The sequence below is a fragment of the Mytilus galloprovincialis genome, chromosome 6, assembly GCF_965363235.1.
Source record: "Mytilus galloprovincialis chromosome 6, xbMytGall1.hap1.1, whole genome shotgun sequence".
NCBI classification, from domain to species: Eukaryota; Metazoa; Mollusca; class Bivalvia; order Mytilida; family Mytilidae; genus Mytilus; species Mytilus galloprovincialis.
Window position 1 is genome coordinate 4,408,443 of NC_134843.1, and position 12,455 is coordinate 4,420,897.

The following is a 12,455-nucleotide window of genomic DNA, read 5'->3' on the forward strand; positions in this document are numbered from 1 at the left end:
ATGTTGTTTCTTGTGTACTATTATTTGTCTGTATGTCTTTTTCATTTTTAGCCATGGCGTTGTCAGTTTTTTTCTTTCGATTTAAGAGTTTGATCAATAAGGATATATGTAAAATCTATTTTGGATAAACAAAACTTGCAGCCCAAACCCTCCCCCCAAACTATTTGAATTAAGTTCTTTTATCCTTCATTGGTTTTATGATGTCGTCCCTTAGGAGCATCTTATTGAGTTGGCTGTTTTGAATGCCCCCTTTTCCCGACCCTCTTTTATTAGTAAAGCTTTGTTATATTTATATATGTTTGCTGTGTCCCTGCATAAATAAACTATGATCTACCTAAAAGTCCTACTCTTCATACGACACTAGATTATGTATCCCATATAACCTTATGGATCAACCAGGCATTTTCCTATTCATAATGAATACGTGTAATGTCGATGTCTTTACGTATGATACTTGTTCGCTGCGCTACACTGCAAATGACAACGGTGCAACGAGCATTTGATGCAACAGTCTTTGACAATGTGATGTCCTTGGGTGAAACAGTTGCGAAGTTATCGTCACCATCACATGACATGAAGAATATTTATTTCGTGGTGGAAATACAATTGTTGATAACAGACAACAACCAAAATCGAATACTACTATTTATTATCTTGTTAATTTACATGTATATCACTTGCTCAGTATTTCGGGAAATCTGGTATGAGCGTAACCCTAGCATATTATACTGGAGCGAGATCCTGAAATTTGATTGGTAACATTGACAGAGGATAAGAACCCATATACCCTGTGAACACCAGAATGGTAATTAATTCCGAAACCAGTGCACTCCAGTATTATACAGTTGTTATTCGGGCTACACATTGCATATATAACCTCATATTTCCTGGTTATGTCCTATATCCATCTAGTTTTTTACGACTCAGAGGATACAAACTTGACACTCATAGAGAATATGCAGAAATTTGCAATATATATGTATTAAAGGAACTTGAGGGACCTATTGATGAAGCTTTGCCTCGAAACAAAATGGAATATGAATAAACAATAATGATAAATGATATTTTTTCCGAATGCTATAGCCAGATTATATTTTATAACGATTTTGAAAAACTCTTAAATGCACACACTTCTGAGTTGATATGGGTTTCTTATTTCCGGTTAGTACTTAGCATCCCCTGAGTATATACTAGAAAGTAGCAAATTTAATGTCTTCGGATTTATTCTTAAGAAGTAACCGGCTTAGGTTGTTTATAATTTGCGACAGGGGTAAAGTTAACAGGATATCCAAAAGCCTGTGGTCCAACTACTTCCAAGGCTCTTGACGTCTTCATTATATCTGCTACAGGCAACACCAAGATAGAGCACCTAAGCCCATAACGAACCATTTCAGTAGTAATGGGTTCGGCAGTATCGTTGTCTACAATTGTTATCAAATCAGGGGTACAAGCAACGACATCTGGTGGGTTAATTTTCTCTTCGGTACTTTTACGTGCAATCAGATTCTCATTTTGAAATTCAATGAAGAGAAATTGTCCAGAAAAACTTTCAGTTCCAGTTACATCCACAAAACCTTTGCTGAAACCTCCTGTTGTCTCACGTCTTACGTCTGTTATTTTCCCCGATATCAAGTTTTTACCGTTCTCATGGTTTATTATTGCTTCTATCGGATCTTTTTTCTCCTTCCGCGACGTCATTATTATGTTTCCAAGATTCCATGCTCTGCTGTATGATAACAAGATTGTTTTATTTAAAACTTCACTTTTTGTGAGGGTTGAAAAAATGATTCCCGCCATGCAACCCATTTCGATAGTCTCCTGTCTGAAAAAAGTTTCTAGGTCTTTAGCAGTATCCATATGTAATGCTACAGCTCTTCTACCTTTATCGTCTGCTAGTGTGGCAGGATACGGTTTGGCACCATAAATAAAAGGACAAAACATCTGTAGTTCTGGGAAAGCCCTGCCCATCCCATCGCAATCAAGAACAGGCAATCCCAACTCTGCTCCAACCAATAAAGGTTCAATGGCATTCAGTCCTCCTATTTCAGCACCCATTAGGCCGACTATGTTCTTTTTTCCTTCTAAGTTAGTGATCGTTCCACCGTCTCCTTTCGGGTTCTTCGCGTAGTCCTTAATGAATGTACATCCATTGCCTGTTTCAATATCAACGCCATCTTTGCTATGAAGATCGCCATCCTGGTATTGTCCTACTTCAAATATATCCTTCATACATTGAAGGGCAGTTAATATTTCACCACTCACTAATTTTTCTGAAACAACATAAGGAGCACCCATGAAGGCCGGCAGAGCAATCAAATCGTTATTTTCACTTCTGTACCTAAAAAAAGTATCTGGATTAACGATTTTTATTTGCTTGCCATCGATTATTGCACGTTTTGCTAAGACTTTACCAAGGTTTGGAGATCCGCCACCACCACAACCTAATATTCCCGCTCCTATTCCTATACATTCAATATCGTATACTGAAAGAATCCATTCATTATTTTCATTAATGAAAGGAGCACTTTGTTCTATAATTCCACCCTGCTTTTCGGTATTTATTATGTGTTCAGTCTGTTCTTTCCCGAACTTACTAGAATTTTCAAACGTCTGTTCGGAGGGAAGGATAAAATCTTCGTCAATGATAACAGTAGTACCCTCATTAACCGATTGCATGTCACCTACTACCTTACAGTTGATTCTTGTAGCATCTCCAGGTAAATAAGTTATCGGATTGTCGGATTTTTCTAATATGATAATGGTTTCTTTGTCGACACCACCTTTCACTGCCACGTCTGTTGCAAATTTAATTCCGTCTTCTTTTGCTTTACGTATCGCCTCCTCCATGATGGTTTTTCTAATTCTTTTCTTGACATCGTCATAATTTTCTCCAGGATTAAGTTCCATTTCATTTGTAGTTTTGGCATTAATATCTTCTTCGCTAATCTCCTCATTCAAATGAACAACATATTCTACTGATCCAGACATCTGACTCAAGGCTGCTCCGACGGCATTTGCAACTTCAAAATGACTCGGGAAAAGGAGTTCTGATGCTCCTACTAATCCCTTCTGTATATCTAAAATTATTCCACCACCGCCGACTAATATAACTGGAAGTGGTTCTGCTGACAGTTTGACGCTGTCAATAGCAATTTCTACCATAGATTTTATTTTTTGGATCCCTTGCTCCACCAGGTCACGTGACAAATGAGAAACATTAGCCGAGTTACCCAAGGTGGAATGTCCAGCAGCAACCGCTAAATCTGTGGCGGTCAAACAATCCATTTTGCACGATGATGTATCGTTTTGAAATATAAATGCCTCGTTCATTATGTTATATCCAGCACTTCTAGGTCCAACTGTGACTACACATCTGTCATCTTCCTTTTGTTGTCCTACATACGAACCACCTCCTAGACCTATACTGTGCACATCAGGCATTCGGAAGTTTGTTCTTACACCGCCGATCTTTATTTCTGTAGATGCTTCTCTTGGAAACCCTTTCCTTAGAATTCCAACATCTGTTGTTGTTCCACCTATATCAACAACAACACCATCTTTGATTCCTGACAGGAATGCGGCTCCTCTCATGCTGTTTGTCGGTCCAGATGCAAAAGTACAAACCGGATGTTCCAAAGCGTATTCTTCTCCGACTACTGTACCATCATTCTGCGTAAGGTATAATGGACATGTAAGTCTTAAACTGAACAAAGCGTCTTTAAACCCTTTGATAGTTTTTCTGCACAATGGTTTCAAGCTCTCATTCAGAATAGCGGCATTTTCTCTTTCTATCAGACTTGTTTGACCTATCTCGTGCGATAATGTCATGCTTGTATCTGGGAATTTAGATAGGATTATAGTTTTTACTACCTCTTCCTGATCTTTCCGTAACGGAGAGAATATACCACAAATCACAAAATTTGTAATGCCTTCTTTGTATGACTCTGAAACTATCTTTAAAACTTCAAGTCTATCAATGGGTGAAATTTCACGTCCATCAACCTGATAACCTCCACCGACGAAGTGCGTCCCACCATTTAAGTATGAAGCTAAATCAGGAGGAAAATCAGAAAATGGCGGCACTTGTCGTGATGCTGTTCCGCATAATCGTATAACCGTAACTTTTGTCAGTTCTTTTCGCTGGACTACTGCGTTTACGAAATGTGTTGTTCCAATATTGACGCGTTGTATTGCCAGTTCCTGCTGCTTATTTCTCTGACTGATCGCGAGAAGGATAGCATGTGAAATACCGGTAGTGACATCCTTGGTTGTAATTGATTTAGCAGACGACAAGACTTGGGGTTGTTTACAATCAATTTGTAAAATGACAGCATCGGTATTGGTACCTCCTACATCTACACCAATGACACATTGTAACATTTTATCCATTTCCAGCCTGTAATATAATTTGTAATTATCATATACTGTTGATTAGACACCAAAGTCAGTCTTTAAATTGTCCTTTACAAGAAAGAAGTTCAATCTGACTTATGATATCACCAATTTTGTAAAAGGGTCAGAAAGTGGGCAAAAAACTTGTTTTACACTAAATATGAGAAATATAAGATTAATTCTCCATAAATCTTTGCTTTTTTGGAGGTTTTTTGGAGGTTTTTGGGAGTGCATTTAGGTTATCTTGATAGAGAATTCCTACATAATTGTCTTGACCATGTCAACAGATTAGACATATCATGTACTTTTATCGAGATAGAAAAAGTCCTAAAAACGAACAACTGTTTATTCCCCTTATAAGATTTGGTCTAATTTTATTAGACTGAAAATATTGTTTTGTCTGACAACTTTTCTATTACCAAATACTGATATAGTGTGTTTTTTTCCCTGCTAGGGTAAGAATATTAAAAAGGACCAAACCTGAAAGTCTCAGTTTTCATTTATAGTCATGCTGATAATGTGTTTAATTTCTTCATAACATTCCCTCAATTTCCTTGTCCATGTTTATAATTCATATTTGACCTGTTCATGCTGTACGAAACAGCGCCCTTAAATTATTTATTTATTGAAAAATCGCAATAACGAACGTATAATATTTCTTTCATCTTAAATCTGCAATGATGTTTTTTTGCAATGCTTACAATCATAGGCACTTGTCTCAGAAAAAAAAAAATCCTGTATACCTCATGTTTATCTTAAGGTATATAAGAAAAAAAATCTGAGACAAGTGCCTGTGCTTACAATGCAGACTATGATGTTACCAAGGATTAGTGAAGTCTCACTACACAAATCCTAATGTTGTTACACTTTGAGTGATAGCATGTGTGTCGTCAACTCAATACACTATAACTTATATGTAGTCTTAAACAGATTGAATTGGCGATAAATGAATTCAAACTTATTGATGAAAATACATCCACATGAATTTTGTAGACTTTATGCTTGACCTAGCAGTCTCATCTGCCTTTGAACAACATATCCATATGTCTGCCGATAGCCGGTGAAAACGCGTCAATTATTCACTGTGACTTGCCATGCATGGACGATCAAATTTCACAATGCTTTAGTATTTAATGTAGTGAAATCACAAACCTAGCTTTTCTCTAGTAGCAGTGGTCGACACGCAGCTGTCGGCTAGGACGTCCACAATTTTCACAATGCAATGTTTGATTGGACCCTGAAAAGATGACGAACTTTTGAACTTTATCTTTTGTCGCTATAAATAAATAAATGTTGTTCCTACATGGTCATAGCTAGAACTAGATAGAGTTATCTCGCATACCTCAGTTTTGTTACCTGTTACCTGTTACCTACAGTAAATCCCTCCTCTATCAGGAGAACCTGGAGTTCATCAAGTAAAATTTTGATACTTTATATTTACATCTGTTTTCAGTCACTATACATTATTTTTAAACAATTTTTATCTATTTACAGCCTATGAGTTTGGTAAACCTTACATCTTTTAAATGTTTATTTACTTTCAAGGAGCGTTCTACGCTTTTCATGGAGCGAGTAACACAGGCTTCTAGTGATTCATTCCACCAAATTTATGTCATTTTTCTCTAACACATAGTACCAATCAAAAAGACTACAGTCCAAGATTATTTTTTCCTTTTCGAGTTGCTAACGCATATGTCAGTCCATGCAGCAGTCCAAATATTTGGTACAACAACTGTATAAAGCTTTGAGATAACAAGAGTGCACACACTGAAATGTCTCGCCTTCTATACTAATCATTGATATTATGTTGATAGTCCTAAGTATAAAGCTAAGCTTTATTACAACTGTCACATAAACTTAACATTAACCAAGATAACTAAACAAAGACCAATGAACCTTGAAAATGAGGTCAATGTCAGATGAACCAAGCCAGGCAGACATGTACAGCTAACAATGCTTCTATACAACATATATAGTTGACCCATTACTTATAGTTTAAGAAAAATAGACCAAAACACAAAAACTTAACACTGTGCAATGGACCGTGAAAATGAGGTCACGGTCAAATAAAACCTGCGCAACTGACATAAAGATCATAAAATATTTCCATACACCAAATATAGTTGACCTATGGCATACAGTATTAGATAAAAAGACCGAAACTCAAAAACTTAACTTTGACCACTGAACCATGAAAATGAGGTCAAGGTCACATGACATCTGTCCGCTAGACATGTACACCTTACAATCATTCCATACAACAAATATAGTAGACCTATTGCATATAGTATGAGAAAAATAGACCAAAACACAAAAATTTAACTATAACCACTGAACCATGAAAATGAGGTCAAGGTCAGATGACACCTGCCAGTTGGACATGTACACCTTACAGTCCTTCCATACACCGAATATACTAGCCCTATTGTTTATAGTATCTGAGATATGGACTTGACCACCAAAACTTAACCCTGTTCACTGATCCATGAAATGAGGTCGAGGTCAAGTGAAAACTGTCTGACAGACATGAGGACCTTGCAAGGTATGCACATATTAAATATAATTATCCTATTACTTATAATAAGAGAGAATTCAACATTACAAAAAAATTGAACTTTTTTTTCAAGTGATCACTGAACCATGAAAATGAGATCAAGGACATTGGACATATGACTGACGGAAACTTCGTAACATGAAGCATCTATATACAAAGTATGAAGCATCCAGGTCTTCCACCTTCTAAAAAATAAAGCTTTTAAGAAGTGAGCTAAAACGCCGCCGCCGCCGTAGCCGCCGCCGGATCACTATCCCTATGTCGAGCTTTCTGCAACAAAAGTTGCAGGCTCGACAAAAATGTCTTTAATACTTGTTAAGGCAGAGCAATTTAACGACAGTACATGTTCAAATTTTCAGTTCCTTCCTCACACAGTGGACAAATTGAAGATTTTTGACCATTTGAAAATTTTGAACGGTGGTACTGTAGAATATATGTATCCAAAAGCATTTTGATCTTATAACAGGCTTTACGTATACACATTTGTTCTGAACCAGCACTCTTCCATGTAGAATTATAACAACACCAATTTTACAGTTTTTGATATTTAAGTACCGTAATGACGGTTTTGATTTGGCTTCAGTAAACAGTTTTTCGGACCAAAAGCCATCAACACACTTTTTTACTTTCATTTTCCACTTGTATTTTGTCTCTGGTTTAAGTAAAACCTCTAATACACACGGTAAGTTATATTGTAACAATGTTTCAAAATCTTGTCAACCCTAATAATCCAGCTTTTTGAGTTTTTTCCTTTTGTAGAAGTTGACGTTTAGCAAGATCAGAGTCACTTCTAGCTATGGTACCAAACGTTATCAGAATCTTTTTATGTAGAAGTGCAATTATAGATAATTGACCTAAAAGTAGATAAGCTCCAGCGTTGGAACTCTAGCAGGTAGATTTTGAATTTGTTTCAGAAAGTTATTACAAAAGATATCCAAGCGGGAAATATCTTTAGCACTAAGATTTACAATTTCAAGTCCAAATAACAAACGTGGAACCACATACGTTGACCAGAGTTTACATGACACCTCTGGGTTAAGTCCATTTAAACTATCCAGTTTTGAGCCCATAATTGCGTAAGATGTCTGTCTTGCGGTTTTTAGACGATTTCCAATAATTGTTCTTGTTGCCTCTACTTCACAAGAGTCTTTGTCAATTCCTATGTTTATAATTTCTAATGCTTCTGAGACAATGTGGAACTTTTCCACTTGATTCCAAAGGTTGCAATTTAAAGGTGAGTTCCATATCATAACGTTAGTTTTTTCCTTTCTGATATTATATTCGTCTGTCTCTGCAAAATGGGCAGTATAGCTAATCATAGTCTGAAGTTCACCAGGTTTTGAAGAGATAAGTAGCGCATCGTCTGCACACATTGGAGTACCCACAAACACATTTCCAATTTTAAAACCCAAACTGTCACTTTCTAACTTTTTTATTAGCGGATTAACGAAAAGTTTGTAGACAGAGGGAGACCATACGCTGCCCTTGACGGACGCCTCGGAGTTCAGCAAACGAAGTAGATAACTTGCCTTCCCATCGAACTGCAGAGCTCATATTCGTGTACCAGTCATTTAAGATTTGTCAACTTTGTCCAGAAATTCCACTTTGAAATATACTTTTAAGCAGAGAGGCATGCCAAACAACATCAAAGGCGTAGTATATAATGTTTGTCCTAATTCTTTTGCTTCTATGATTGCCTCAGTAAGGGGAAGTGCTGCAAAAGTAGGATTGACCCCGGCAGTAAAGTCACGTTGAAGTCTGTTCTGTACCTTTAGTAGTTTAGGTTCCTCTAAACAAAGATGTACCGATTTAATCAGTTTTCCCATTACAAGAGAAACTGTTATACGTCGATAGGATTTTGGTAGGCAGATAGGTTTTCCATGACCTTTGAACAAGGGTGAAACAATACCTTCTTTGAAACACTGTGGTACACGCTTGAATGCTTCACTGATTTATCAAGTTTGTAAGTATTTTGACTGTTTTTTAACCTCCATATTTAAATATGTTCAGCAGAAATTCCAAATTGGTCAGAACTGAGCCTTTTCCCGTTTTCATTTTTGAAATACATTTTTGAATTGTTCCAATATCAAATCAGAGACATATAATACATATGTCTCTGATCAAATTCAATAGTTTTTTCATCTTCATGTTCCAATGTGTCTTGAAGCAAAATACGGTCTAGCTCAACTTGAGAAGAGTACTGTTTATTCTGCGGTTTTTCAGACGGAGTAGATAAGTCAGTGAAATAATTTGTCAATGCCTCACGAATAAGATCAGGTGTATCAAAATGAACATCATAAAGGATCAGACAGTCGAGTAGGCGTTTTCCAATCTGCCTCTGACGGTGAATAATTTTATAAAATGTGGCATTGTCACCAGAATGAGCATTCATAATGTTCTGATAAGAGAGAATGTCGCTCTTCAGCATTCAATGGTCTTTGGAGTTTTCTAAGTTCTCTTTTCATATCTAGACGTTTTCTGTTTGCAGGGTCGTTTATGTCAGACGGACTCCCCAGAGATTTCCATTTCCAATGTGCATCCTTACTTTGTTTACAGAGTTGTGTTTTTATTAAAGTCCATAAAACAATATGTTTCAAAGAACTCATTATTATACAGGAAATTCCAAATAATTCCCATTCAACACCAGATGACCTCTATAGACATCTTTAATATTAAAACACCGCATCATGTTAACAGGAACCTATTACAAGCTCATAGGCACAAATTTAATCAGGTAGAAATAGACCCGATTTCTTCAAATTGTAGAACCAAAACGAAAGATCTATGTCATGTGTCAACAACTTGTCCTCTGTATTATCAACACTAGAAAAACACAAGCATTAGCCTTTCAAAAAGGGCTAGTCGACTCTTAGCTGATGAAAATGCCAGAAAGAGCTCTCGCTTTGTAGATTAATTTATTTACTAGAATAGCCATGTGCATCAATCAACAAATTTTTCCACACACGTGAGGTCACACGTTATGAAGTAGTATATATCGTTTAACGTTGTTGTTTATGAAACTCCAGAAGATTCGACTATTTATAGATAAAAGTTACCTGTGTACCAATATCATGAATATCCATGATTAATGACCAGGCAAAATCTAATTGCTAAAATAGAGAGGACAAATCCGATTCTCTACAGGATTGAAGGACATTTACTAGGTTTGGATTGTCCTAACCAATCAATAAACTTTGATTATTCACGTCTCGTAATATCTTCCAATCAGGTAGCAAGAAAAATTCACGCACTGACTGTTCATTGTTCAATTCTTAATATCGACTCCTAGGAGTCGATAATATAACCTCATCAAATAAAGGCAATAGTTATATACCGCTGTTTCGAAACTCATAAATCGATAAAAAAAAAACAAATCCGGGTTACAAACTAAAACTGAGGGAAACGTATTAAATATAAAAGAGAATACGACACAACATTAAAATGTAACCCAAACAGAAACGAACTAAGCATTAGACAAAATCCGAAGAGAAAAACTTTATTTTTAGTATTATAATTCAAACAAATAAAGAAAACAGTGGTATAACGGTGTTCAAATATCATAAATCTGCTAATAGTATAAGAGGAAAATAATGAAACAACAGAACACAGAGGTGCAACAAAAAAAAACGACAATCATCAACATACATAGAAACGAACTACATTGTATTAGACAACAACTGTCATATTCCTGGCTTGATACAGGACATTTTACGAAAAACTAATGGACAACTCACTTCAGAAACCATGATGCAATTTGCACGCTTGTAGTAGACTGTCCATACTTAGCAAATTCTGGAATCATACCGAACATAAGAGAAATTCTTGGAGACTGATTGAAAAGTTGTCTAGAATATATTGTCATGAAATTCCCCCCCGAAAAAGAGAATATCCACTAAAATATGATGTTTTCCTCGGTTTCACAGCTACTCATAAACACGACAATTAAAAAATAAATACCTTACAAATTGAGGAACAAATACAATGTTTACCGCTATCTGTCTATGCGGTATTAAATAATACATTAATAGTTGAAATAGTAGTCGTCCACTTTTAGTGTGAACTGGCTTAACTAAAAAAAGGCAACAGTAGTATACCGCTGTTCAAAACTCATAAATCTAGGGACAAAAAACAAAATCGGGGTAACAAACTAAAACTGAGGGAAACGCATTAGATATTAGAGGTGCATCGGTATCTGCTTGAATACATATAGTATACAATTACCGAAAGCATCTGCACTTGAATGTGCGCATAGCTAAACATTTTCAATCTGACTTTGACAACAAGATGATTGATGTTTTAACAGGGATGTCAACAAAGCTAACAATCATCCCCCGATTACATGTGCGTAATGAAGATACTTCATAACATTTACATTCCTGAAGATACACTTTGTGCATTTGCAAAAAGTAAAATGCTAAACTCCGAGGACAATTCGAAAAGGAAAGTCCCCAGTTAAATGGCAAACTCAGAAGCTTAAACACATCAAATGAATGGATAACAACTGACATATTCCTGACTTGGTACCAGCATTTTCTTATGTAGAAACGTTCCATGGAGGAACATTTCAACTTTGGAATTTTTTTATTTGAATACAAAAGCATTTTTAAACTGATCAGTTACAGGAACACAACTTGCAGGCAGATGTTTGGTCATTTAAGATTCTTATTTGATTAACTGAATGCATATTTTAGATATTCATATTTCAAAAACAATTTACATTTTAACTAGGAGCTATAGAGAGATCAAAAAGTAAAACAACGTTGCCATTCGTCTGGATATGTGTGCATCTTTCACAATGCCCTCTCTTAAATATCTATAGCCTAAAATATAATTCATGACTATTTCACTTTTTGGTTCATTTTGTATTGCTGACAAAATGTATTGTCTGTAGTTTCTGTCAAATATGCCAAAAATAGGTCAATAAAGGCAACAGTAGTATATTGCTGTTCATTAGTCATAAATTGAGTAAGCGATGAAAAATTCTAATTACAAACTATAACCCAAGGAAACACATCAACATGATAAGATACTATAGTATTTTGAACTATTTTGTTAGCACTATTTTGAAAGACACGTTCTTCAAAGGCATACATTTGAGGACAGACGAAGTGAATACGAGTCGATGATACATTCTATAAATAAACAATGGAAGAGTATAAAACATATGCAAGATGGAAGACAAAATCAAAGCAACAAAACAACAGACAGAATAATCCTAAACCAACTTGTAGCCTTCATAGAAGGAATGCAGATTATTGGTGTAAACCAGAAAGGCTTCAGGAAAAACCATGCTGCCTCCAACTGCCTACCGAGATTTATTCAAATACATTAAGGGAGAAATAATCTGGGCATGCTTAATCTATTTGAAAAAAACAACAACATATGAATCAATCTGGAGAGAGGGACCAATGGTTCAATTGCATAATACTTATCAAAGGTACCATGCTTATAATTTAATACGCCAGACGCATGTTACATCTACATAACGTTGCACAAGTTTAGGTCTCAA

At 35.9% G+C, this 12,455-nt stretch overlaps 1 protein-coding gene across 1 annotated transcript; it reads right to left on the reverse strand.

The window, feature by feature from the left end:
* Positions 1 to 632: 632 nt before the first annotated feature.
* On the reverse strand, positions 633 to 5,698 carry LOC143078752 (uncharacterized). Its single transcript, XM_076253704.1, has 2 exons — positions 5,545 to 5,698; positions 633 to 4,396 (listed from the first exon to the last, which is right to left on the reverse strand). The coding sequence occupies exon 2, from the start codon at positions 4,387 to 4,389 to the stop codon at positions 1,228 to 1,230; it is 3,162 nt and encodes a 1,053-aa protein (XP_076109819.1). The 5' UTR covers positions 4,390 to 4,396; positions 5,545 to 5,698; the 3' UTR covers positions 633 to 1,227.
* Between the last annotated feature and the right edge of the window lie 6,757 nt (positions 5,699 to 12,455).

What these genes read in the sequence shown, in the direction of transcription:
- LOC143078752 (XM_076253704.1), bottom strand. Translation starts at nt 4,389, where the DNA reads ATGGATAAAATGTTACAATGTGTCATTGGTGTAGATGTAGGAGGTACC.